A 24,765-nucleotide genomic window follows, 5' to 3' on the forward strand; every position below is an offset into this window, starting at 1 on the left:
TTTGAATTAAATTCTATTGTTATAATCTTTGAAGTATTTGAGTTTTGATTAATTCTTCAAAAGTAAGATCCCGCGTGAGATAATTTCAACAACATTACAACAATAAGATATGTATTCTCTATCATTTTTCTCATTAAAAATATTTGTTATTTCTTTAGTTTTAGCTATGGCAGATCTGCAGCAACGTCACACAATTCAAGAACAGATTGACTCTCTTCGCGTGTTCTTGTATAAAGAACAAAAACTTCGAGAGAAATTTCTAAGACGACTAAGTAAGAACAATGAAAAAGAAATAAGAAAAGTTAAAAAATCAAGAAAATAGATATTTATAGCTTCATTAATGACAAAAAGTCTAAGAAGTCTATCTTTCTATGTTACAGTTGTCGTCAAAAAAGAACATTATGCTCAAGACTATCCGACGAAAGACAAGAACAAGCTTTTATCTACATCCACAACTGACGACAAACATCTCAAGCAAGAGGGTATCACCATCAAAACACTATCAAACAATGCAAACTTTTCACATTTATTTTTACATTTCTTTAAGCATTTCTACAATATTTTTACTACCTAAGAACCTAATTAGTAAACCATACATTAAATATTAATATTAGTTCAAATTTTAAAACTGAAGTAAAATTTTAAGATAAAGAAAATTTGTGTCGGAATTTAAGTTTCGGAGGAAACTAGCCACTCTATCTCAAACTTCTATTCTGAAGAAGTAATATATGCAGTTAATCTGGTGTTATGGAGGGACATCAGATTCATTTCATGTACTTATACCATACACATTTATGTCTTTTACCTTTTTCTATCCTATGTGTATGTGGAATGTGTCTTTGTGGTATGGGACACTTAGACTCGTTTCACATATGTTTATTTGATTGATTCATTACATATTTGCATTATGTGTTGATCTAGTTTTTCCACACCAATCATGAAGCCATCCTCTTATGGATTTACGCAACTAAGGACAGTTGCAACCCAAGCAAGAGGAAATGTTATGAGAATTACTCTTATTCATTGAAAATTATATTTCTTATTTTATATCAGAGATGCCCGTATGTGTCATGCTTGTTGGTACATGTAATTTGATATTATGGCTGTCTATATCCCATGATGGCGTTGGGATTAATTGATGTGTTCAATTGATTATTTAACTAACGTGGATTGTGTCTACGAGTATAGATACCGAGATATGCAAGGGTATCGATTTAAGTGTCCCACTATACAAGGGTACCAATTACGATGTCGTACGAAATGAGACGTGCAAGGGTACCAATTGAGGTGTCGTACTATACGAGGGTACCGATTAAGATGTCTCATGGTGGATGCTAAATTGAACAATGGTGTGAAGATGGAGATTATTTTCTAATCATGTATTAAAATTTCATTAATCATTTATAGCCTTTCATGTGGTTAGGTTATTTTATATATGAGTGTATACAAGATTATTTTATGCATATAGTATTTATCATTAGACAAAGTTTTTGATTTGCATAAACTTTACTAGGTTATTCATATGTACAGCAAAAGCCCAAAAGTGGGAAAGCAAGCCCAAAATTGTACGCACAACTATTATTAGCTCCTTGGGCTACCGTACCGAAGATGGAGATTTAAAGAGAAACATGTTGAATGAGGCTCATCTCACAATCCTATAGCATGACACCCAATGTATATTAAAACTTTCATAAGATCAAGGTCAAGAGTAAAAATGCCAAGAAGTTACATCCCTTAGACATATTGCCAATAAAATGGAAATGCATAAGTATAGGTTTTATCACTAGATTGCTATCAGTGAATGCATGATATAGCTCCAACATGGTAGTGGTGGATCGACTAACAAAGGTCGCTCACTTTATCCCTGTAAAGAAAACTTATACAGCCTTAGATCTTCTTGAAGAAAATATTCAGATTACATAGATTACCTAGAAGCATTATAAGTGATAAAGATGCCACGTTTACATCTCCATTTTGGGCCACATTCTTTATCTTTAAAGTAGATACCTCGCTAGATCTTCGTATATCTTATCACCATGAAACCGAGACACAAAGGATAAATTACTTGATCAAGAACATCTTTTGAGCATTTTGTGTAGTCTGGCCCACTAATCAAAGTGGAAGTCCCAAAGAAGATGCTAGATGAGATGCATAATCAAACAAGATCTATAAAGAAAGATATCAAAGTTGCATAGGAGAGACAAAAGCAATAAGCTGATCTAAAACGATTTAATAGGAAATTCAATAGAAGTGACGTGGTTTTTCTTCGTGTACAACATAAACAAATCTCTCTTTAGGTATGGTCAAGTGGACCATATGTGATTACACAGAGGATCAGAGATCAAGCTTATGAACTTTTACTTTCCTTGTATCTAAGAATCCACTATGTTAGTTTACTAAAGAGGTATGTTGTATATTCAATCATATTTTGAATGATAAGCAAAATACTTTTCTAGTTCAAGGATAAGTAGAATTGGAACCAAAAGCAATTTTAGCTATCAAAATAAAACCTCTTAGAAATATAATCTTAAAAGAGTATCTACTTAAGTTAAAGAACTTCACAACTAAAGATACCGCTTGAGAGAAACAAAAAGAATTGTTGAAAGATCATCTCTTATTTGCGAGATGAGGACATCTCATCTCTTTCAAAAGGGAACATGTAAGATCCATATTCCTATATAATAACTTAACATGAGGTATTGTTTTCTCTGGTGCACATTCTTTTTAGAGTCTACAGATTCCATGTTAGTTTAGTTTCCTCATATCTAAGAATCCAGTATGTTAGTTTACTGAAGAGGTATGTTGTAGATCCCAATCATATTTTGAATGATTAGCAAAATACTTTTCTAGTTCAAGGATAAGTAGAACTAGAACCAAAAGAAATTTTAGATATCAAAATAAAACCTCTTAGAAATATAATCTTAAAGGAGTATCTACTTAAGTTAAAAAACTTCACAACTAAAGATACCACTTGAGAGAAACTGAAAGAATTGTTGAAAGATCATCTCTTATTTGAGAGATGAGGATATCTCATCTCTTTCAACAAAGAACATGTAAGATCCATATTCCTATGTAATAGCTTAACATGAGGTATTGCTTTCTCTGGTGCACATTCGAATGAGAGTCTAAAAATTTATTTAAAGATAAGAGGTCAATGATGAGTACACAATTTTATCAAGACCCTCCCAAGTGCACATGTACACCCTCTCCCACCACACAGAAAGAGAAAAATAGCATTGGTATAAATACTATAAAATAAAAAAAATCAATAAGTCTGGTAATTAAATAAATAAATAAATCTCATACATTAAAATTAAGCATCATGTGCTTAGATATGATAGCATTAGCCTTGACACTTGTAAATGAGAGAGTGCATATTAATTAGTCCAAGGTTGAATGGATAAAGGTACAAAGCCTAAGGTATATTAATTATGTTAATTAGTCTAAGGTTTATTCGGTAAAGATACAAAACCTAAGGCATATTAATTAGTCTACGGTTGAACGGGCAAAGGTATGAAATGAATACAAAAATATGAGAGAAGCTTTTGAACTAATCGTAAACTCAAAGCCTGAATGAGATAAGTGAGTTTGTTGTAAGATCTAGTTGCATGAAGTGGTTAGTTGTATGAAAATTGCTTGACTACATGTAAAATAAGACGGTCTAGTTGCATTAGATTTTGTGGGCTATATGCATTAGTTAACTGTGAATGTATTGTTAGTGCCCAATCACCATTATTAATCTATAAAAAGCCCTCTCCTCCATTTTTTCAACGAGCTTTGCTCAAGACTAGAGAGTACATTTTAGACCAAAACAAGTATAGACTAGTATAGACTGTGCAGAAGCTAATATCATTTTGTATAATGCCTGCAAGGTCCAATTAAACCATTTAGACCCTTAAAAGATGTCAATTTAAATTAAACCTAGTATAGCTACGATATTTTATTGCTTTTTAGGAAAGAATACACTAATTTTGATCTCTTCACAAATCCCGAAAATAGAGAGTCCAAAGGTCTAAAATAATTAAATAGACCTTAGAATAATTAAGTTTCAAGCTCTGCACAAATTCCTAAAACAGAGAGCCCAAAAGGTCTAAAATAATTAAAGACCTTAGTATAATTTAAGTTTGTGACCATAGAATACCCATGTAAATTTATGTGTGTTTGTCTACGCCTAGACTAATCCAAGGCATAGACAGACTGGGGATTATTTCATCCAACCATAGAGAAATTTTAATTAATAAATTAATCTGTAATTTTAATCTATAATTTTATGGAGAGAAACATTAGTACACATGCATAATTCAGTCTAATAGTCTTTTTTGTATGCATAAATTTTTTAATATCCTGTCAACTGCACTCCTATGCACTAACATACTAGCTTCTATCTTTCGGTATTGACATGCATCAGGCATCACATGGACATGTCTAGTGCACAAACATATCTAGCTAATTATATGCACACCTTAAGCCTTGTCCCTTCCTTAAAATCCATGGCCATAAACCTTGATTTTCCTCATCCATAATCACTTTGCTCATACTTATCAATACAGCAGAGCATTAAGATCAGGACATGACATTCATCAAGAAGTAGGAAAATCTAGAAGTCGTCCCTTCATAGGTAGTCACATTCGTCTGCAGATCGTCTGCAGAGTCCATATCATATTGCTCAAACCAAAAACCCCAAGCAGAACGGATAAAAATAATTGCCCAAAAAGCTCAGTCTCACATAAATTGTAGGTTTGACTGAGAAAATGCAACCAATCCATCGAAGGACAGGTTTTCCTTGAAGCTGTGAAAACCTGCATATTTTAAAATTGCAAAACTTTTTAATAAGTTTAGTTGCTAACAACAAGAGGGTTAAATCAAAGATATTTAGAGAGGCAACGCTTTGACTTGCTACCTGAAGAATTGGGGGCGCTGCTTCAGGATTTCTGCTAGAAAGATATGAAGCCACCTGCAATGGCAAGTGAGGATGAACATTCCAAAAAAACCGATTGCATCACAGGTGAACACAGAACATATAGTGCTTCAGCAGAGAACCCATGTAAGTATAAAGCCAGCCCCATAACCTCAAGAAAGTCTTGCATAGCACCAATGCACAGCTAGTTACTTGACCCGTCCTTTTTTCTGAGTCAAAAACTGGCAAAGAGTACCGATTCAACAGATTTTTTCCCAAATTATCAGTATGAATCCACCTTTTTAAGTGCAAGCATGCCAGGCCAAGATCAAATGTTTTATACAACACAGGCTGCCCACTTATTTATTCCAGGTAGAAGTCTGAGCAGGTAATGGGCGGAGCAGCATCTCCACCGCTGGACTTTATCAATCTGTATCGGAACTTCAGATCCATTAGTCTGTGGTTGTCCTTGGCACGTGTGATATCAAGTTCACCTTCAAGAACGTCCCCGGATTCATAATCCAATGGTGGATGTAGAAGAAATACCTGGATAATTTTGAAGGTTTAGAACCTACTAAAGAGTTCACTGACATCATATGGCAACAATTGAACGACTTCAACAGTGTCATTCTGTGTGTGGTTCCTCCAGCATCATACCTGCTGTCCCCAGTGAGTCATTCTGTTTGCACTGGGAGCCGTTGTTAACTCGACTTCCTGATTTGCTGGATCACTTGTACTCCCCTGGAAAAGCAATGTGTAAATTCAAGTTAAAAATTAAGAGGGAAGAAATGTTATCATGTGATGGTTGAGAAAATTCGTGAGTTTACCTTGAAATGCACATCAAACCATCCGGCAAAGCCAGAGAGTTTTTCCTGGCTCTCTCTTAGCACCATTCGAAAGGGAGAATGAACACCAGCAACTTCTTTGAGTGTGGCAGTAAGGCAGTCGAACTCCTTCACAACCACAGCAGTTCCAATGATTTGATTTGGATGAAGGTTATTCCACAAAGATGTCTGCGATGATTCAAACACAGAAAAGAAGAGATCAAAACCAACACTTGGCCTTTTCAGCATAGAGATTTACTCAACAATCCATACTTGAACTTCTTTTTTAGGGAGTATTTTACCCTACTCGTAATTGTCAGCTGCTATACAGGCTTCTGAACTTCATACCTCGACCAAAAACCTGCAGAATGCTGTTTTTGTACACTTGGTACTACACTATTCACAAGTGGGTGCTGCATGGTGAGCAACAGTTGGCAAGCCAAATGTGACCAGAGGCCAGCCTTTGACTCAAGTCGACTGACTACGGAGGAGGGTTCTCTAATTGTTTTACCTATGTTTGACCACTAAGACAGGTCCACACTAAGCATGATAAAGCCAATGCTTTACAGCTCTCTGAAATTTGAATAAGGTGATTCCATAAAGCAATGCCCTCTCACAGCTGAAATGGGCTAGACAAGTGAGGGCATAAAAGCTGAATTTGGGCCCCGATATACTAAAAGAGAGTAACAAACGGGTAGCTGTAAGATCCACTGCCAAGAATGAGAGTGTACCAGTGCTAAATAGAATCCCATAACTCAACTTTTCAGGTATTTTTTCCCTGGTTCCGTTTGTTCCATCACCCAACAAACTATTCAGGGAGTCTCTTACCTGGAGGTAGTATTTCCTCTGCTCTTCGCAAAAGGGATCAGTAAGAGCACTCATATCCACACCATAGAAATCTTGAGTATCTTGAGTAAATCCATCCCAATCAGCCATCACATTTTCATAATCCTGCATCTTTTTATTTCCAAGGCCTGATTTCACAGGAGCTACCCACATTCTTGCATGACTGGGATACCTGCAATTCCAACAAATGATTTGTGTCAAAGCAAGAATTCTCTAGCTCACACTTGTGTGAAATAAAAAATTGGTCAATAAAGCATCCAACTCCAGAGTCATTAAACTCAGACAGACTATGCAAGTAGTCTGTTGTGCAAATAGTAAGGTGCAATGATATGTGAAGACAAGTACTCTTCCCTGCTTTGGGGTCCCAAAGCTGGGGCCAATCCCCACCCCCAAAAAAATGATAAGACAGACATCTCTAGATATGACCCATTTCTCAGTATATAATAATCTTCCAGCAGGTCCACGGACTGTGTTCGAAATATGCTGAAGATGAACTTCTCAGATGTTCAATTCATGTGGCAGACATGACTTTTCTTAGCATAAGCTGCCCCTTAAAATCATCGGGCTCTCTCATCTTCTCCTCAAGAGGCCATGCCTTGTTAAAGCTCCCTTGGGTAGTAGGCTTCAAATACCACTCTCTGTAGTATGATGCTTTGAGGACTGCCCTAACATAGCGGACTAGCCTAAGACTTCCTTACTTCATTAGGCCTAAGCTCTCATAAAAAAGTTTGAAAAAGCACTGAAGACAGAACTCACATGATCCCTGTTGACTTTAACCACCGATCACGAGCATGAATGACAGAGTCGAACATAGACTCGCGTATGAGGAAGTACCCCATCCACTCTGATATAATGACATCAACTGCCATGCAAAGGATTTGGAATTTGACAATGAAATGCATGGCTTTTCAACAATGAAGAAGACATGGTTCCATGTGTTAAAGAAAAAAAGCAAAAAGCTTACTACCTTTTTCAGGTAGATCTATGTCCTCAATAGATCCCTCAATTACTTCCACAATGTTCCCAACCCCATTGCCTGCAGCTAGTTGACGAGCATGTTCAGCCATCTTCGTGGCTTCCACAGCATAAACCTTCTTTGCACCTGCTTGGGCTGCCCAAATAGCCAAAATGCCACTGCCTGTTCCAACATCCAAAATAACCTTTCCAAGCAAAAAAGGTGCTTCTAATCAGTCTCTCTCTCTCTCTCTCTCTCTCTCTCTCTCTCTCTCTCTCTCTCTCTCTCTCTCTCTCATGCACGCTCCCTCATATCATATCCCCCATCAGCCACCTCTAACCCCTCCACCAGATCTCCGCCCCACCACCTTCACAAAGGGCATGGTCCTCAAGGCCATCCGTAGACTACATAATGGGCAGGCCCAAAATCAGGACGGACTCACTACCGAGTACATCTCACATGCCAACGATACCCTGGTGCCCCTACTAGCCTACATGTTCAAAAAAGCCCTTTGTGAAGGATTTCCACCCTTTTGGTCCACTAACACCATTACCCACATCCTCAAAGCCGGAGATCCACTTGATCCTAATTATTACATGACATGATTGGCCACACATTGGCCAAACTCTATGGATCAGTGCTAGAGGCGGAGAATATCTTTGCCCTGAACTCGCACTGTAGAGAAGATGCTTTGTAAAAGTTTAACACTGATATTTGCAGATGAAAATGACAACTACCAAGGCCACAAATAAACTAGTATTCTTCAAACAAAAATACTATACATTAAAAATGAAGGAGTATCACTCACTTCAAGAACACTTGAGCACTATTGGTTCTTTATTACAACTTGCTACCCTCACTGCCAACATCGATGAAGACGACAAGAAGGCTGTCCTCTTCTCTAGTCTCGAGAACACAGACAAGTTCAAGGAAGTCCTCTCTACACTAGAGTGTCTAGAGAGATGACTTATGATGCATGATAGCAATCCTTCACGAGGATAGGAGGTTACAAGACCAAAATACAGCGGTCCCCAATGTGGACAAAGGCTTCTTCTCAAAACAAAGAAGTAAATTCAAAGGAAAGGCAATCAAGTGCACCTACTGAAGAAATCTAAGCCATACTGAAGACAAGTGCTTCAAGAAAATGGCCAAGGAACAAGAAAAGAACCATGCAAACTTGGTGGCATGAGAAGAAGATGTAGATTCAAAGGAGGAAGCACCAAAGAAGCCGAAGACTTCTATTGCATAACCTGATAAAGCCTTTACTGCTAAATTCTCCAATCTATCTCTTGTAGAGATAGATACTAACAGGGCTTTTTAGCCCACTTCAATTTTTATGTGTTGTTTCCTCTATCCGGGATGTCCCCCGAAATGAGATGGAATAACGTCGCATTCTGTGTTTATCCATCTATGTTTGTACCACCTTGTGCTATAAAAGGCTCTGTAATTTTTGTTTTAAGTCAAGAAGGGCTAGTTCGAGAGGCTAATGTTGCATGCGCGGAAACCTTGCTATACTTATCCACAGCCCTAAGCTTGATTAAGAACATTGATGCTGATTAACATGATTAAGACAGAGGAGAGAGAAGAAGAGAGAGATTGGGTGTCAAGGTTTTCTGTATTAATATGGTACAAAAAGATTACATGATGCTTGTACATGACTTAGGGCTATGGTCAGCCCCATAGGGGTGACCCTCGCCCTTCTACATATCTTCTATTGATGGTGTGAATCGTTTCTCTAATTTCTGAGCTTTGATAGGATTTTCTCTAATTTTCAGGATGCTTGAGATCAAACAATTATGGCAGGATGGGTGGGATTGATTTCACCGGCCAATCCATGCCGTCACCCACATCCTCCATCCCCCCTCAACTCAAGATGGTCCAATTACCTTTGCAAAATCAAGGAAAATCCTGTAATGCAGGATATTTTGGAGGGCCAACTTGTAGATTTGAGGGATCCATCAATCATCACTTTGGGAGCACAAGGACTAGCCTTCGAGATGCTCATCACAAGCCAATTACTTGGTGGGAAAAGTATGGAAATTCAGCTCCACAACTGCAACGCTTAGCTTTGAGAGTTCTCTCACAGGATTGCTCATCTCGAGCTTGTGAGAGAAATTGGGGGTTGTTTGTAGCCATCCACACAAAGAAACGAAATTGTCTGTCTCCTACACAGCTCAAGCGCCTCGTGTTTGTGAACTCCAACTTGAGGCTTCTTTGAAAGAGGCAACACACTAATGGCCCAAATGAGATCAACCCTGACTCTTTCAAGGTTGAGATTCGATTGGTAGAGTTGGTGCATCCGGCTCATGAGGATGAGGAGGTATGGGCCTTGCTTCAACATGGGACCGTGCACGTGACATTCCCTTCTACTAAACTTGATGACAGGGTGGACACTCTCTCCTTCCTCCCTGGACTTCTACTGACTTTGAACTGTTACTGACTTTCTATTGACTTTGACCTTCCTGACTGATATTTTTGTCTAAACACCTTCGCTCCTGATTTCCACTTCCAAGTCTCGATGAAGAATTGAGCATCCGTTCACTTCACTGTTGTTCCCATACTTGCCTTCCCTTAACCTAGACACAGCGTCGGGTCACATACCGAAACTAATCATGCCTGTTTCTAGGCCTTTGGAAATGATCTGAGAGCTTAATGAGGTACTGGGTATGCATATTGTCAAAGTCACCCAACAGCAACACGCACACCACCCTAGGGCATTGAGCAACATCGGTGGCTAGGCTCCCATCTCCTAGCTCCCCCCCCCCCCCAAAAAAAAACCCGATCGGAGGAGATATCCATAACAAGGTGCCACCACACCCTATATATGGCTCTTCGACTTCCCATGCTCTTGCATATGGAATAATCCACCTCAACTTCTAGTCATGCGATAACTCGAGTAGCTCCAAGAATTGCCACCTCCAACACGTACCAACTCTCAAGGAATGCTTCCTCTAGCTTCGCCTATGAAACCACTCCTGCTACCACCCTACTGCATCCCATCTGCTCGAACTGTGCACCTTCCTTGGTACATAGCTTAGTGGGCTCAGCCTGAATGCTCTAATACCAATGTTGCATGCGTGGAAGCTGTACTGATCCACAGCCCTAAACTTGATTAAGAATACTGATGCTAATTCACATGATTAAGACAGAGGAGAGAGAAGAAGAGAGATTGGGTGTCAGAGTTTTTGTTAGAAGTCGTCTCCTGTCTTTATCAGACACCAAGGCCTCTGTTGTGGGTGTGCCCGCCCTTTGTAGGTGTTTTATCATTTTTCCTCACTCCTCGTATTTTTTCCCCATTTTTTCCTATTTTTCCAGGGTGTGGGAGGCTGTGTAGGACCTGTCGGCTGTACCAAATGCTGGCCGACTGGTCGCAGGCAATCCCAATTGCACTCTACTGCTGGCCGACTCCACACGTGTGAGGGCCGACTCTGTTGTTCGGGAAGAGAAGTAGCAAGAGGAAGGCGGGCTAAGTTGCTGGACAGCCACTTGCAGGTTTAAAGTTTTTTTTCCCACCCACCACCCTTTTCAGTTACATCCCCGAGATGGCAGATTTGTTAGAGATGGCTGAGAAGCATGTGAAGATCCCAACTCTCCCCACGTTCCGAGTGGACCGTCGGTTGGACGGGAACAATTACAGCATCTAGAAGGTGATGATGGAGTCTGTGCTGGAGTCATATGACCTTGCTGATTTCATTGTTATCGGGGTTCCACAGCCGGAAGCAAAGGAAGGGGAGTTACTGTCAATGAAGAAGGACCGCAAGGCACAGGCACAGATATGGGATCGTGTCAACGCCAGGGTCCGGTCATTTATCTTCCTCAATTGCACACCACAAGTAATCAATCACGTAAAGCATATGATACTGGCCAGAGGTATATGGCAGCACTTGGCTTCTCTTTATAACAAGGTATCGCCCATGAAGAGGATTTCCTTGGTGTGGGTTATGAACCCTCAAGAGTCGTCGACGATGCGGGAGCACATTAACAAGCTACAGGCCCTTCAACAGGAAGTCCTCCAGGCTGGGAAGGAGATATCATCAAAAGATATGGCCATTACTTTGCTGTCCCACTTGCCTACTCAGTATTCCGCTTTCTATTCCTCTTTGATTACTAGTGGCAGGCTCAGCACCATTACCTGGGAGGAGCTTGTGCCCATGGTCTTAGACCAGGAGGAACGTTTCACGAACCCTCCTCATAGCGGAGGTTCGGAGGCCTTAATTGGCCAACGGCCGAAAGGCCGAAATAACAACAAGGGCAAAGGGAAGGCTTCACGGAGAAGTCTTCTGAGAAGAAGACTCAAACAGAACGAGAGAAACTGAAGGCCGAGCGGTCCTGCAATGATTGTGGCGAGAAAGGCCACTACTGGAGGAAGTGTCCTAAGCGGACTGGGAAGAGTGCTGATTCTTCAACCTCAGCTGCAAAGACTCCTGCATTTGTGCACTTAGAGATGATGGACTTCGATGCTTCGTCATCTTCGAGCAAGAAGACAGTTGGCTTCACCGCAAAGGATACCCGGGAATGGATTCTTGACAGTGGTGCTTCCAGGCACATGACTCCATCCCGTGACTTCTTTCTAGATCCGAAACGACAGTCAGGTCGCATTTTCATTGGTGACAACTCCATTCCGATTCACAGTGAGGGCCGGATGGAGATTATTCCCGACGGCAAGGGGAGCAAGCATGCCTCCCGTGTTCCTTATGTCCCTGCTCTTGGTTTTCATCATCTGTCAATGCATGAAGTATGCAAGACTAGCTTTCGGGTGGAATTTGAGGAGCATTCAATTGCTCTACAGGACCGTGAGACTGGCCAGGTTGTTTGGGAAGGCCATGTGGAGAATGGTATCTACAAGCTCTCTGCACTCTCCTCATTGACAGGTTCTCAAGTCGGAGATCTTTGGCACTTTCGTTTAAATGTGGATGCACTGCGGCGAGCTTTCCGGGACCAAATGGTGGTTGGCTTGCCAGATGTTGGCAGCAGGCAAGGACGTTGCAGTTCTTGCATACGTGGTAAGTAGCACAGGGAATCCTTTCCGAAACGGGCTTCCAGCCGGGCTTCAAAACCATTGGAGTTGATTCACACTGACTTGTGTGGACCTCAACAGACACCATGAGTGGGAGGATCTCTCTATTTTATGCTGCTTGTTGATGACTGTACCAGATTCACGTGGGTCTACTTTCTTTCACAGAAGGACCAAGCTTTTGCACGATTCAAGGATTGGCACGTGATGGTAGAAAAAGAGTCTGGATTGCAGGTAAAGACTCTCAAGGCTGACAAAGGGGGTGAATTCTCCTCGAATGTATTTCTCAGATTTTGTGCAAATCATGGCATCAAGAGGGAACTAGCCAATACAGGATCGCCTTCAGAGAAGAGTTGTAGAACGCAAAAACAAGACTGTGGTGGAGATGGCGAGGAGCATGCTGGAGCATCGTGATCTTCCTCGTCCACTTTGGGGAGAGGCTGTGGCAACGGCTGTCCATACCCTCAACCGGTCTCCAACGACTTCAGTACCTAATATGACTCCGTTTGAGGCATACTTTGGCAGGAAACCTAATGTCTCGCACTTCCGTGTTTTTGGGAGTGATGCGTATGTACATATTCCAAAGAAGCAGAGGGGGAAGCTTGACTCCAAATCCCGTAAGCTTATATTTGTGGGGTATAATTCTCTTTCCAAGGGATCATAGTTGCCACACGTTTTTTGAAACGCGTTTTTGAAACGTGTTTGAAACGTTTCAAAAACGTTTCAAACAAATTTCCAAAAGTTTTTTAAAAGTTTTTTTCAAATTTTTTTTCAGGTGTTTTTTCCAGGTTTTTTTTAGGGGGGTGTCCATAAATTTATGTTTGGTACAGTTTAATGCTAAAATCTACATTCAACTTTCATATACATGAATCATGATACATCATGAATGATGAATCCATGATTCAAATTTCATACTGAATCCTGATTCTTAATACATCATACATGATTACAATTTACATCATACAATGATGATATGATCATACATGTAACATGAATCATGATACATCATACATGATACATGGCAGTCTTCAGGAATCAGGAATTAGATCATAGATGGCAAAAACCCATATAATTATTAATAGCATAACCAGTTTGAAGTTACAAGTTACAACTTACAACATACTAAGCAACATACTAAGCACTAGTGAATAGTGTCAAATGATAAATCTGAAATCTGAAATACAGATGTCTGTACCGAAAGACCAAATACAAAAACTCTGAAAAAACAAATGGTCTCCAATGTCTGGAGTCTGGACTCTCAACTCTAGACTCAAGTGTCAAGAGTCAAGAGTCACTAGTAGTAACTAGTAACTACTCAGCATCATCCTCCTCTGAGGAATGTGAGTCTGTGTCGTAAGAAGATGAAGCCTCAGCCTCAGCCTCAGCACTCGTAGATGCATGATCTGCTGATGTCGGTGCCCGTGATCGTGTCATAGTAGCTGGTGCCATCATCTCCTCGTATAGCATGGCATAGATGTCGCGCTCCTCAGCAGGGATCTCTGGTACGTCCTTCACTTTCTCTATGTCGATCTTGTCGACATTCACTTGGCGCGGCTCAATGGGATTGCCTTGCTGCTCAATTAAACGGAGGTTGCAATGACAATACACCAACCGTTCTAATTGAGCAGTGGACAATTTGTTCCTCTTCTTTGTATGGAAGAGGGCCCATGTGCTCCAGTTTCTCTCACATGGACCAGAGCTGCAATCCTGTGAGAGGACTCGTAATGCAAGGCGTTTCTGTCAAAAGATAACAGAAAACTTTATAAATAATAAGAAGAAACAACTTATATAAGTTGTAAGTACTAAGTTGTTACTTCAAAGTGCAAACTTATTACATGTAAGTTGTAACTTGTCAGTGGGCACTTACCAGAACTGGAGTACCGATGCCATATTTCTCCCACCAAGAGACTGGCTGAAGCTGAGTCTCTCTCAAAACTGCAGTGGCTCTCCCAAAGGCATGACTCCCATTCCGAAATACTAGGAGCTCATCCTCTAACTTCCTGAGGAGCTGAACATCACCTCCAGTCCAGGTCTGGATGTAAGACTGCCATCCCTCTTCTAGCTCCTCATTGTTGAACTGCTCCTCATTCCGCCATAGTGGGTGTAGTATATGGGCAACCGCATGGATTGGCCTATGAAACCAATCCCATCTACGGTTCCACACCTCCCTGATGTCCTGGATCCTGTTCAACGACACTTGGAAGCATGGAATTAATATCAATGTATAATGTGGCCACTGGCAACTAAAAGAACAACAATGACATACAATGATACATACCTCTCAGCTGATAGTATAGTGCATCGATCTAGGGCCTCTCCAATGCGGTCCATGAACTCATATAAGAGTCCAAGGGTGCTGCCCTCCATGTCCGTAATGCGAAGCACACTATATATAGGCTGAGTGGCCGTGACAAGTGCAAGGGCCTCAGCCCACCAAGTGTCTCGCATTACCGCGCGCACAAATGCTACTGCCTTGGGATGCTCTCTATCATCCCATGCCATCCACTCCTGAGAGACAACAGTGCGGAGTAAACCTGTACGGACCCGCACAAGCCTCTCAACCACAATGAGCATGTAAGCAAACCTGGTGTTTGAGGGCTTCAACAACTCCAAATCACTGTGTGCACGAAACATAGCTAAAACCTTTGGCCTCTTGGTGACAAACTTCACCATGCTCCGAGAAGTACTAAAGAGGTCGGCAATCCACCCAATTTTGGCCACATCCTCTATCAAGAGGTCCAAGCTGTGTGATGCACATGGAGTCCACACTATCTTTGGAAACTCATCCTCTAACATCCTGCCCATAGATACACAATTTGACCCATTATCTGTAACTACCTGCACTATGTTCTCTGGGCCAATCTCTAGCACTGCCTCACGCAAATGTCTCCATATGAATGCTCCAGTAACAACTGTACCTGGAACCGAGGCATCAATGGCACGCAAAAACATTGTGCCCTTACAACAGGACACCAAAATGTTATATACATTTCTCTTTCTCATGTCTGTCCAGCCATCACAAAGCAATGTGCATCCATATTTCTGCCAGGTTGCCTTCAAAGGCTCCATCTCAAGCTCCACTGCCTTCTTCTCCTTCCTTAAGTGGGTTTTGCGAAGGGACTCATAAGATGGACCCTCCCACTCATACCCAATGCGGCTGATAGCTTTAATGGCCTTCTTCCAACGAGGAGTACGCACGACGTGAAATGACAAAGCGCATTGTATAAACAACTTTGTCAATTCACGTGTGGCCTCCTTGACAGCTTGCTTTTGTATGCCTGCTTTAATGCCTGCCCTCTTTAGAGAAGGCACGGTGGGCAATGAAGATCTGTGGGCTACAGGAATGGAGCTAGACCCACCTGCTTGACTCTGCAAATCATCCTCTGTCCTAGCTCTTTTGGACACATCACCTACAGAATCTGTATCCTGTACATCATCATCAATAGGCTGAATTCCCTTTGCTGCTTCATGTTCTCTCTTCCATTGCTGAAGAGACGCTACAACCTCTCTTGGTACTTGACTGCAAGGGCCAATGCCTTCCCCTCTTACTCCTGTAAAATGGGCCTTTACCCTAATAATAGACCCACCTGACACTTTGGCACAAAAATTGCATTTCCACCTTTCTGTGCCTGAACCCCCATATCTGCTCACAGGAGTTACGTGGTTCCACATGGCATCCTTAGCCCGAGGCATGATGAATGAATGAAGAAATTTGGGCAACCTGGCAAGAAATGCCCAAATTTCAAATCTGAAATTTGGTCCAAAATCAGAAAAAATCAGCATTTAGGGTTATTAAAAACCTGAGAAGCAGGGTGCGTAGGGGCCGGAGGAGTAGGCTTGGTGCGTAGGCAAGGTGTGCATGCACCAATGTAGGCAACCTGGCAAAAAATGCCCAAATTTCAAATCTGAAATTTGGTCCAAAATCAGAAAAAATCAGGATTTAGGGTTAGTACAAACCTGTTACCTACGGTGCGTAGGGGCCGGGGGAGAAGGACTGGTGCGTAGGTAGGGGTGCAAGCAAACCTGGAAGACTTCAAAGGCTGGAAACGTCTCTTTCAAGCGTCACTTTCAAAACTGAAATGCCAGGAGATACTGCATCGTACGTTTTCTATCATAAAAAAAAACTGGCCCAGCAAAAAAACGCGTTTCAAACGTTTGAAACGTTTGCACGTTTCAAACGAGTAGCCTAAAGTTTGAAACGCGTTTTTTTGCAACTATGCAAGGGATACAGATTGTATGATCCAGATAGGAATGTCAGCCGGCATGTGGTCTTTGATGAGCATGTGCCAGTATCCACTGTCGAGGAGCCGCCACTTCTTGGAGATCCAAAAGAGTCTGATGATGATTCCCAGACTACTGTTCTGGTTGATCCACCTCAATTTGTACAGAAGGTTGAGCCCGCAACTGGAGTAGAGCCCCCGCAACAGCAGGAGGCTCCACGATCTGTTCGAGTACACAGGTGGTTGTTGGACACCCTTCGGGAGTCAGGTGTCACGGAGTTACCCTTCGAGTGGACCACAGGGGACGGCCCTCGAAGATCGCACAGAGTCCGCGACAAAAGCAATACAACGGAGCTTCTTCAGGTAAACTATGCTTTGATGTCTCGTATTATGCGGGACAAGGAGCCCACTTCCGTGAAGGAAGCCCTTTCATAGGATACTTGGAGGAAAGCCATGCAGGTGGAACTTGATGCCATTGAGAAGAACAAAACATGGGAGTTGGTACTGAGGCCGTCGAAACGCTCAGTCATTGGTGTCAAATGGGTCTTTAAGACCAAATATGCGTCAGATGGATCGGTGGACGAACACAAAGCGAGACTTGTGGCTAAAGGTTATGCTCAGCGGCCAGGCATCGACTACGAGGATACCTTTGCACCGATAGCATGAATGGCCATGATTCGGACCGTTCTTGCCCTTGCTTCTTCTCAGAGGTGGCCAGTGTATCAAATGGATGTAAAATCTGCGTTCCTTAATGGTGACCTGCAGGAGGAGGTGTATGTTGAGCAGCCTCCAAGCTTTGTTGTTCCAGGATCAGAAGGGATGGTTTACAAGTTACGTAAGGCCTTGTATGGTCTTAAGCAAGCTCCCAGGGCTTGGAATCAGAAGATTGATTCCTTCTTTGTTCGGACTGATTTTCAGAGATCGGTTGCAGATCCCAACCTGTGTCTCTTTCGGGAACACGGCATGGTTACAATTATCATCCTTTATGTGGATGACCTCATTCTCACCGGCAGAGCACATTGGCGTGACGAAGGCTGCCTTGTCAAAGGAGTTTGAGATGACTGAACTAGGCTTACTCCACTTCTTTTTGGGATTGGAGATCTGGCAGAGACCCAGAGGGGGTTTTTTGTCTCTCAGCAGCGGTATGTTCATGAGTTGCTTGAGGCCTTTGGGATGGAGAACTACAAGCCTATTACTTCGCCAATGGACCCGAACACAAAGTTAATTGTTAATGATCCTTGTGAGCCAGTTGATGCCTCGCAGTATCGGAAGTTGGTTGGTTCATTGATCTGGTTGCTGAACACCAGATTGGACTTGAGCTTCTCCGTGGGGCTGTTGAGCTCTTTTATGCAGACGCCATTGAAGTCTCATTGGGACGCAGGATTGCGGATCTTGCGGTATCTGCAGAGTACGAAGGATCTAGGACTCTTTTACACAAGAGGGGATGGAGTCAGACTCCAAGGTTGGAGTGACTCAGATTGGGGAGGAGATGAAGACACGAGGAGATCCACTTCAGGTTACAGTTTTACCCTCGGCTCAAGAGCAATTTCTTGGAGCAGTAAGAGGCAACCAACTATTGCCCTATCTTCGACAAAGGCAAAGTACCCGGCTGCTTGTGGTGCTACCTGCGAGGTTGTGTGGCTGCGGAGGCTGCTAGGCGAGATTGGGTTTCCACAGAAGGAGCCCACAGCCATCCAGTGTGATAACCAGAGTTGTATAGCTATTGCTCGAAACCCGGTCTTCCATGCTCGGACCAAGCACATAGAGATATAGTATCACTTTGTACGTGAGAAGATCTTGGCTGATGACATCTTGCTACTTTATTGTTCGACGGAGGACAATGCAGCGGACCTCTTCACGAAGTCTCTACCTCAGGCTACGCTCAGGCAGCACTCCAACTCCCTAGGGTTGATTTCACAGCCAGGAGCTGAGAGGGGGTGTTAGAAGTCGTCTCCTATCTTTATCAGACACCAGGGCCTCTGTTGTGGGTGTGCCCGCCCTTTGTAGGTGTTTTATCATTTTTCCTCACTCCCCGTATTTTCTCCCCATTTTTTCCTATTTTTTCTCCATTTTTCCCTATTTTTCCAAGGTGTGGGAGGCTGTGTGGGACCTGTCGACTATACCAGGTGCTAACCGACTGGTCACGGGCAGTCCCAGTTGCACCCTACTGCTGGCCGACTCCACACGTGAGAGCCGACTCCTATATGCTGGCCGACTGATGTTTTTTTCTGGTCGCGGGCATTTCATGTCCTGTCGGCTGTCCATCTACTGGCCGACTGCACTCATGGGACCATATAAAATGGCCCCATGGCCCCCCCACCTATTGTATCTTGTTTTCATTGCGGGATCTTGTGTATAGAGAAGAGTTACACGCCTATCTCTCTCCTTCTCTTGTGCTGTCTATTTTCTGCACTCTAGTTGCTCTTGTGATCTCAGATTTTGTTATCATCTCCATTGCGTATTTTGACAGTTTTCTGTATTAATATGGTACAAAAAGATTACATGATGCTTGTACATGACTTAGGGCTATGGTCAACCCCATAGGGGTGACCCTAGCCCTTCTAGATATCATCTACTGATGCTATGAAATGAATGAATGATGGCAATGACTTGCTGATTGCTGAAATCTGAATTATGCTTATATATATGCTGGAGGATGCAGTCAGCCAGCTAGTAACACATGTCGGCCTGCTATGGATACGAAACTGAATAAAATACTGATACAACATGCTCTTTTGCTTGCTGCCTTGCCACACCTGCTGCCCACCTTCTAGCCCTTTGTTGACTGCTGTACGGAGGCCTGCTGCCAGCCAACAGCCCTTAGGTACTCCTCATGATGATGCTTACAATGTTGGTTCTGATGATAATGGTCCTACTGATGATTACGATGATGATGATGAAGAAGATGTTGATGATGACTCTGATGCTACTACTTGCTACACTAATCAAGGATTAAGCCAATTCATGCCGAAAATTAGCCGAGCACGGGTGTGCACATGACAGCTGAAGAATCACATGTGTGGTCAAGCTCCCTTTGCAGGCTTGAATGTGATCTATTGTATCACGTCACGTATGGCCACTATGATCTTTTGCATCACACGGTGCCAGTGCCCCAAATCACCATGTGTATGAAGGCTTATCCTCATAACACCTCCTTGACTTCAAAGGGGGGTTTGTTGGATATTTTGAAGCCTCGCGTGTCCATCATGTGTGTGTACCTGCTTATGTGTATGTAACCTTATTCATGTGTATAGTGTGTGAACACTTGCTTACGTGTGAACACCCCTTATAGCTGGATAAGATAAATGTGCCATGTGTCATCTGTGTATGTGTCATCCAATATGTGTATGTAATTGCTTTGGATCAAAAGAAAAATGCTTGCCTACAAAAGCATGTACTTGGTGAATCTCTATCACAATCAACCAAGTGATCATTGAGTCGTGCAATCATTGTCTCTCTCTAGAGCTTCTCTCTCTCTCTCTCTCTCTCTCTCTCTCAACTGCATGCATAGCTATAGAAACCCTTGATCCACCATAGCTTCTCTCTCTCTCTCTCTCTCTCTCTCTCTCTCTCTCTCTCTCTCTCTCTCTCTCTCTCTCTCAACTGCATGCATAGCTATAGAAACCCTTGATCCACCATAGCTTCTACATCAAAATTTTACCGCTCATCTCTCTCTCTTTCTACTGTTGCACACACAGTTATGGAGACCCTTGATCCACCATAGCTTCTACATCATAATTCCACAGCTCTACCATGTAATTTATCCTCTCTCTCTCTCTCTCCAAGAGCCTCATAGTAGTCGATTTCCAACGGGCAGCCCTATAACCATTCCTTTCTTCTACATCTCAGCATGTATTGGAGAGGTTTACGGCTGAACCTCTCATACCATAGCCTACTCTCTCGAGCACTAACTTGTGCCATGAAATCAATGATCTTAAAGAGGCCAAAATCTTCCACTCCCTTCGTCACAATCTCATTTGTCCCTTTGGGATGAAGCTCCACCCCCTTGTCTTCAAAAGTAACCTTCATGTTGTTCTTGAGCATACTTGAGACAGAGAGTAAATTCTTAGAAAGGGAGGGAAATGTAAAAAACATCTAACATAATTTTATCTCCTGTCTAAGTTGAAAGTGGAATTTGACATTTTCCCTCGATTGAACACCGACTATTGTCACCAATGATAACTACCCGATCAGATTTGATAGGCTCCATGACACCGAACAAGTTGGCAGTGGTGTCATGTGTCAAGTTGCTCCATTGTCCACGATCCAAGGATCTTGGGCAATCCCTACGTAGTCCTCATGCTCTTCAATAGTAGACAGCAACACCTAGTCTTTATGAAAGACAATCACTACCTACTTATCTCCTTTCTTTCTCTCTCTGGTGGGCTTGCTTCTTCTGACAGTCATGAGCATAGTGACCCTTCTTTTGGGAGTAGAAAGAGATCACTTCCTTTCTCTCCTTCTTCTTCTAGCCATAGTTAAAGCTAAAAGAATCCTTGTTCTTCTTCTTCTTGCCAAATTTCTTGTCATTTGAGACAGGTGCCTTGTCCAAACTCGGCTTGAGAATTTTTCGCCACTGCTCTTCTTGACGTAGTGTAGAAGCCTCCTCAAATGTTGGTGGACAAATTAAAGTGAGGGTGGTAACAAAACTTTGCAAGTTTTTAGCCTTGATGATGGTAACAAAACCTTGTAGGCTTTTAGTCTTGATTTGAGATAGCAACATGGTTGTAAGATGCTCGATCTCAATGCCCTACTCCACCGAAGCAAGCTAGTCCCTCGAATCCTTCATCTTCCGCACATGATCAAATACGAAATCTCCTTCCTCCGACTTCATCCCAAACAATTGCCCTTGCAAGGCAATCAATCGAGGCATGCTAGCTGCTATATAGATGTCTTGCAACGTGATCCAAGCCTCCTCCCATCTAGATGAGAGGAATGATGTTGTCTGCAACATGCGGCAGACATGCCATTCATGCCAAAGGCAAGAGCATCACGATCTTGCCAATCTCCAACTTCAGTAGCATATGCCTTGGGATCTTTGGGCACCGTGTTACCATCTGCATTTTCACAAGAAGAAGATGAAAAAGGCTCATCCCTAGTTACAATCTTTGCAACTTCCCCGTGTAGCAAGTTGACTCCTTAAATTAAACTAACTTCCATAAGGAGTAATTGTTCCCATCAACATTAGAAGCCTCAAGGAAAGAGAACAAGGATGTTCCAATTGCACCGGCCATTGTAGATCGGTTGATCCTCACACACTCACCACCCAAGGGAACTAATGATGAGAAATGATGGCTGAGAAGGAGGTCTAAAACCCTAAGATAGGAGCTACTCAGATACCATGTAAAAGGTCTAGAGATAGCACTCTGAACAAACTAGAGAACAACAAAGATACACTTTGAGAAAGATAGAGGACAACAAAATCAGCAACAAAAACAAGGTTGAATCTCTCAACTTGACTAAGTACAGTTGAATCTCTCAATCAATAGAAGCTGAAAATTCTCATAAAAACTATCTACTCAGAAGAGTACTTCAATCATAGTCACCAGAAACAAAAAAATGGAAATAGGGAAACGAGTTTTTAGGGTGGAAACGACCCTTTCCTTTGACAATATCACTTGGGAAACGAGAAACGGCCATGGAAATGGATGGGATCCTGAAATGGAGAAACGCGTTTCTAGGGACTTAAACGGCCGTTTCCTGTGATGATTGACTTGAATGAACTCTAGAATTGTTGTATTACAAGGCCTTTATATAAATGTTAGGGGAGAACCTTCTATAGGTCTACTTGCTACAAGTGTATGGAGTGCATCTGATTTGGTGGGCTAGAGGAGAGTTAACTAGTGTGCATGGTGGCTAAAGGTGGGCTCAAAAAGTAGACTTCACGTGCATGTAAAGAAGCTCCAGTTTCATGTCCACTTGGTAGGTGAGAGTGGGTGAAAAGACTCCACTTCAACTGTCAATTCAGTTCAGCCCCTTTCCACCTCAGGTCAGCCCACACAAAGTGGTAGCGTGTCAAGCTAAACTGCTTCACACTTCAGTCCAGCCAGTTCAACCCCGTTCCAGCTCAGTGGTTGCATGTCATGCTAAAATGCTCCACACTTCAGTCCAGCCACCAAAGACTCTTGTAAAGACTTACATGCATGCATGCAAACACATGCATTGACTGCTACAGCCCATGCATGCATCAAATAATGACCTGCATGTGTAGATCCTTCACATGCAATACAAGCTCTCCGGCCCTGACTTGCATGTATGCATGTAACAACACCCGAACTTGCATCTTTACATGTCAACACTAGTATCGAGGTCCTCACACTGACACTGCTTTCCAAAATTGGCAGCATCAATATACCTTCATAATCCATAATCTCTTGTATTGAAAAAACCCTTGACACACGACTCTGTACAGTCCGATATGTTGTCATGCATTGAAAAGCCCTTGTTATATGTGGTAAAAGGTATTGACATGCATTAAAACACCCTTGTCATGTGAGATCCTGTGTTGTTTTGTACCTTCACATGCAGTAGCACACCCTTGTTATGTATGTATGGATATCCGATAAGCTTATGCTATTTGATGTGTTGACAAGCATTAAAACACCTATATTATGTATGATGATAAGCTGTCTACTGTGTTGCTTGCATATAAACTACTAACATGTCATGTGCGTGCAACACACCCTTCTCGAGTGTATGCCACGAACACTTGTCATGTGTGATGTACCGTCTCATGTGTTGACATAGCCCCATGAGAGGATCACTAAATGTGGAAAGCAAAGAGCCCTAGAAATGCTTAACAAAGGGAGAAGGCATACCTTGTTTTTAAAGTGCTTGGAGTTCTTGAAGATGGCGTTATGGTAGGCGTTCATGCGGACGCGATCAGAGAGCATCTCCTTCTGGTGGTAAAGGAAGGCGTAGGTGCAGAAGTAGTTGGCGTAGTCTGCTGCTTTGTCCACAGCAGGAGGAGCCATGGAAACGCCACCATCACCAGAGATGCCGAGCCCGTTCATAGCTATGCTACCTCCTTGCTTGGTTCTCTTGTTTGCTTAGTAGCAGCAGCTCACCGCAGCTCACTTTAATAAAGACCTAAAACCTTTTACCACGATCTATCTCCACCTTGCCCCTTCATTTTTTGCCTCCACATTGCCTAAAGACCAAGTGTGTTCACACACATTCCCTCGAACTATGATATGGGGGATCACTCACTCAGACGGAGCTTTATGTGGAGAGCATCTATAATAAGTATGCCATTGTCATAGTGAGGTGATTCATGATGTGGTAATTTGTTAAATAAGCGACTCTGCCTACTATGAGAGTTTGTTAAGTGAGTTGTAGTAGTTTGCCCATGTTAGGAGAAAAGTTTTTAGGAGTTTTCTAATGGAATGGATGATCAAAGTGCTATTATTACCTTGAATGTGATCAAGACAAAATCATATTGTTGTAGGTGCAGTGACATGTTGCATTGCTCAGTGTGTGTGTGTGTGTGTGTGTGTGTGTGTGTGTGTGTGTGTGTGTGAATACTTAATCACTGTCATGCGAGCATTTCTTGATGATTTAGCATCTTTCACAAAGTGGTGGAGCACCTCTTGTGTTTGTCTCTTTGTCCAAGAAAGTGTTGGTCCGCCCGACTTAGCTTGAATTTGGCGCAAAGTGGGCATTCGCAATGGCAAGTGGCACTCTCTTAGGACACGTGGTGTCCCCACCCTAGGGATAGCCATAGACAAAGGTGGTCAAAGCAGTACAATGGGTGTATACCACATAGTCTTAAGGGATAGGCATAGATAATGGAGGTGATCAAAGCATTGCCAACGGGTGTATATACCATAGAATCTTAAGGGATATACTGGGCAGATTCAAGAGCATAGTCGGTTTATATGATTTTTAGTTGATGGAGCGTATCTTGTTATGCATGAAGCTATGCATATCTCCATGTATAAGAGCTATGCTCTATTCATGGAAAAGCTATGTGTATAGCTATAATGTATGAGAGCTATGCTCTATTCATG

General features: G+C 42.4%; 2 protein-coding genes across 3 annotated transcripts; both read right to left on the reverse strand.

Moving 5' to 3' along the window:
• Positions 1-4,266: 4,266 nt before the first annotated feature.
• Positions 4,267-23,900, reverse strand: LOC147608951 (protein arginine N-methyltransferase PRMT10-like). Of its 2 annotated transcripts, XM_086788246.1 has the most exons (9): positions 23,575-23,900; positions 7,535-7,727; positions 7,324-7,429; positions 6,550-6,739; positions 5,725-5,910; positions 5,555-5,638; positions 5,196-5,443; positions 4,901-4,954; positions 4,267-4,799 (listed from the first exon to the last, which is right to left on the reverse strand). In XM_086788246.1, the coding sequence occupies exons 1-7, from the start codon at positions 23,767-23,769 to the stop codon at positions 5,261-5,263; spliced, it is 1,137 nt and encodes a 378-aa protein (XP_086644372.1). In that variant the 5' UTR covers positions 23,770-23,900; the 3' UTR covers positions 4,267-4,799; positions 4,901-4,954; positions 5,196-5,260. The 2 variants fall into 2 exon arrangements, with proteins under 2 accessions (XP_086644372.1, XP_086644371.1); XM_086788245.1 differs by having other exon boundaries at positions 4,901-5,443.
• Positions 13,591-16,229, reverse strand: LOC147608952 (uncharacterized). Its single transcript, XM_086788281.1, has 3 exons — positions 14,988-16,229; positions 14,404-14,814; positions 13,591-14,273 (listed from the first exon to the last, which is right to left on the reverse strand). Exons 1-3 carry the CDS (start codon positions 16,227-16,229, stop codon positions 13,848-13,850), a joined length of 2,079 nt encoding a protein of 692 aa, XP_086644407.1. The 3' UTR covers positions 13,591-13,847.
• Positions 23,901-24,765: the final 865 nt, after the last annotated feature.

The sequence above is a fragment of the Cibotium barometz genome, chromosome 52, assembly GCF_041138505.1.
Source record: "Cibotium barometz isolate CiBa-2024 chromosome 52, ASM4113850v1, whole genome shotgun sequence".
NCBI classification, from domain to species: domain Eukaryota; kingdom Viridiplantae; phylum Streptophyta; class Polypodiopsida; order Cyatheales; family Cibotiaceae; genus Cibotium; species Cibotium barometz.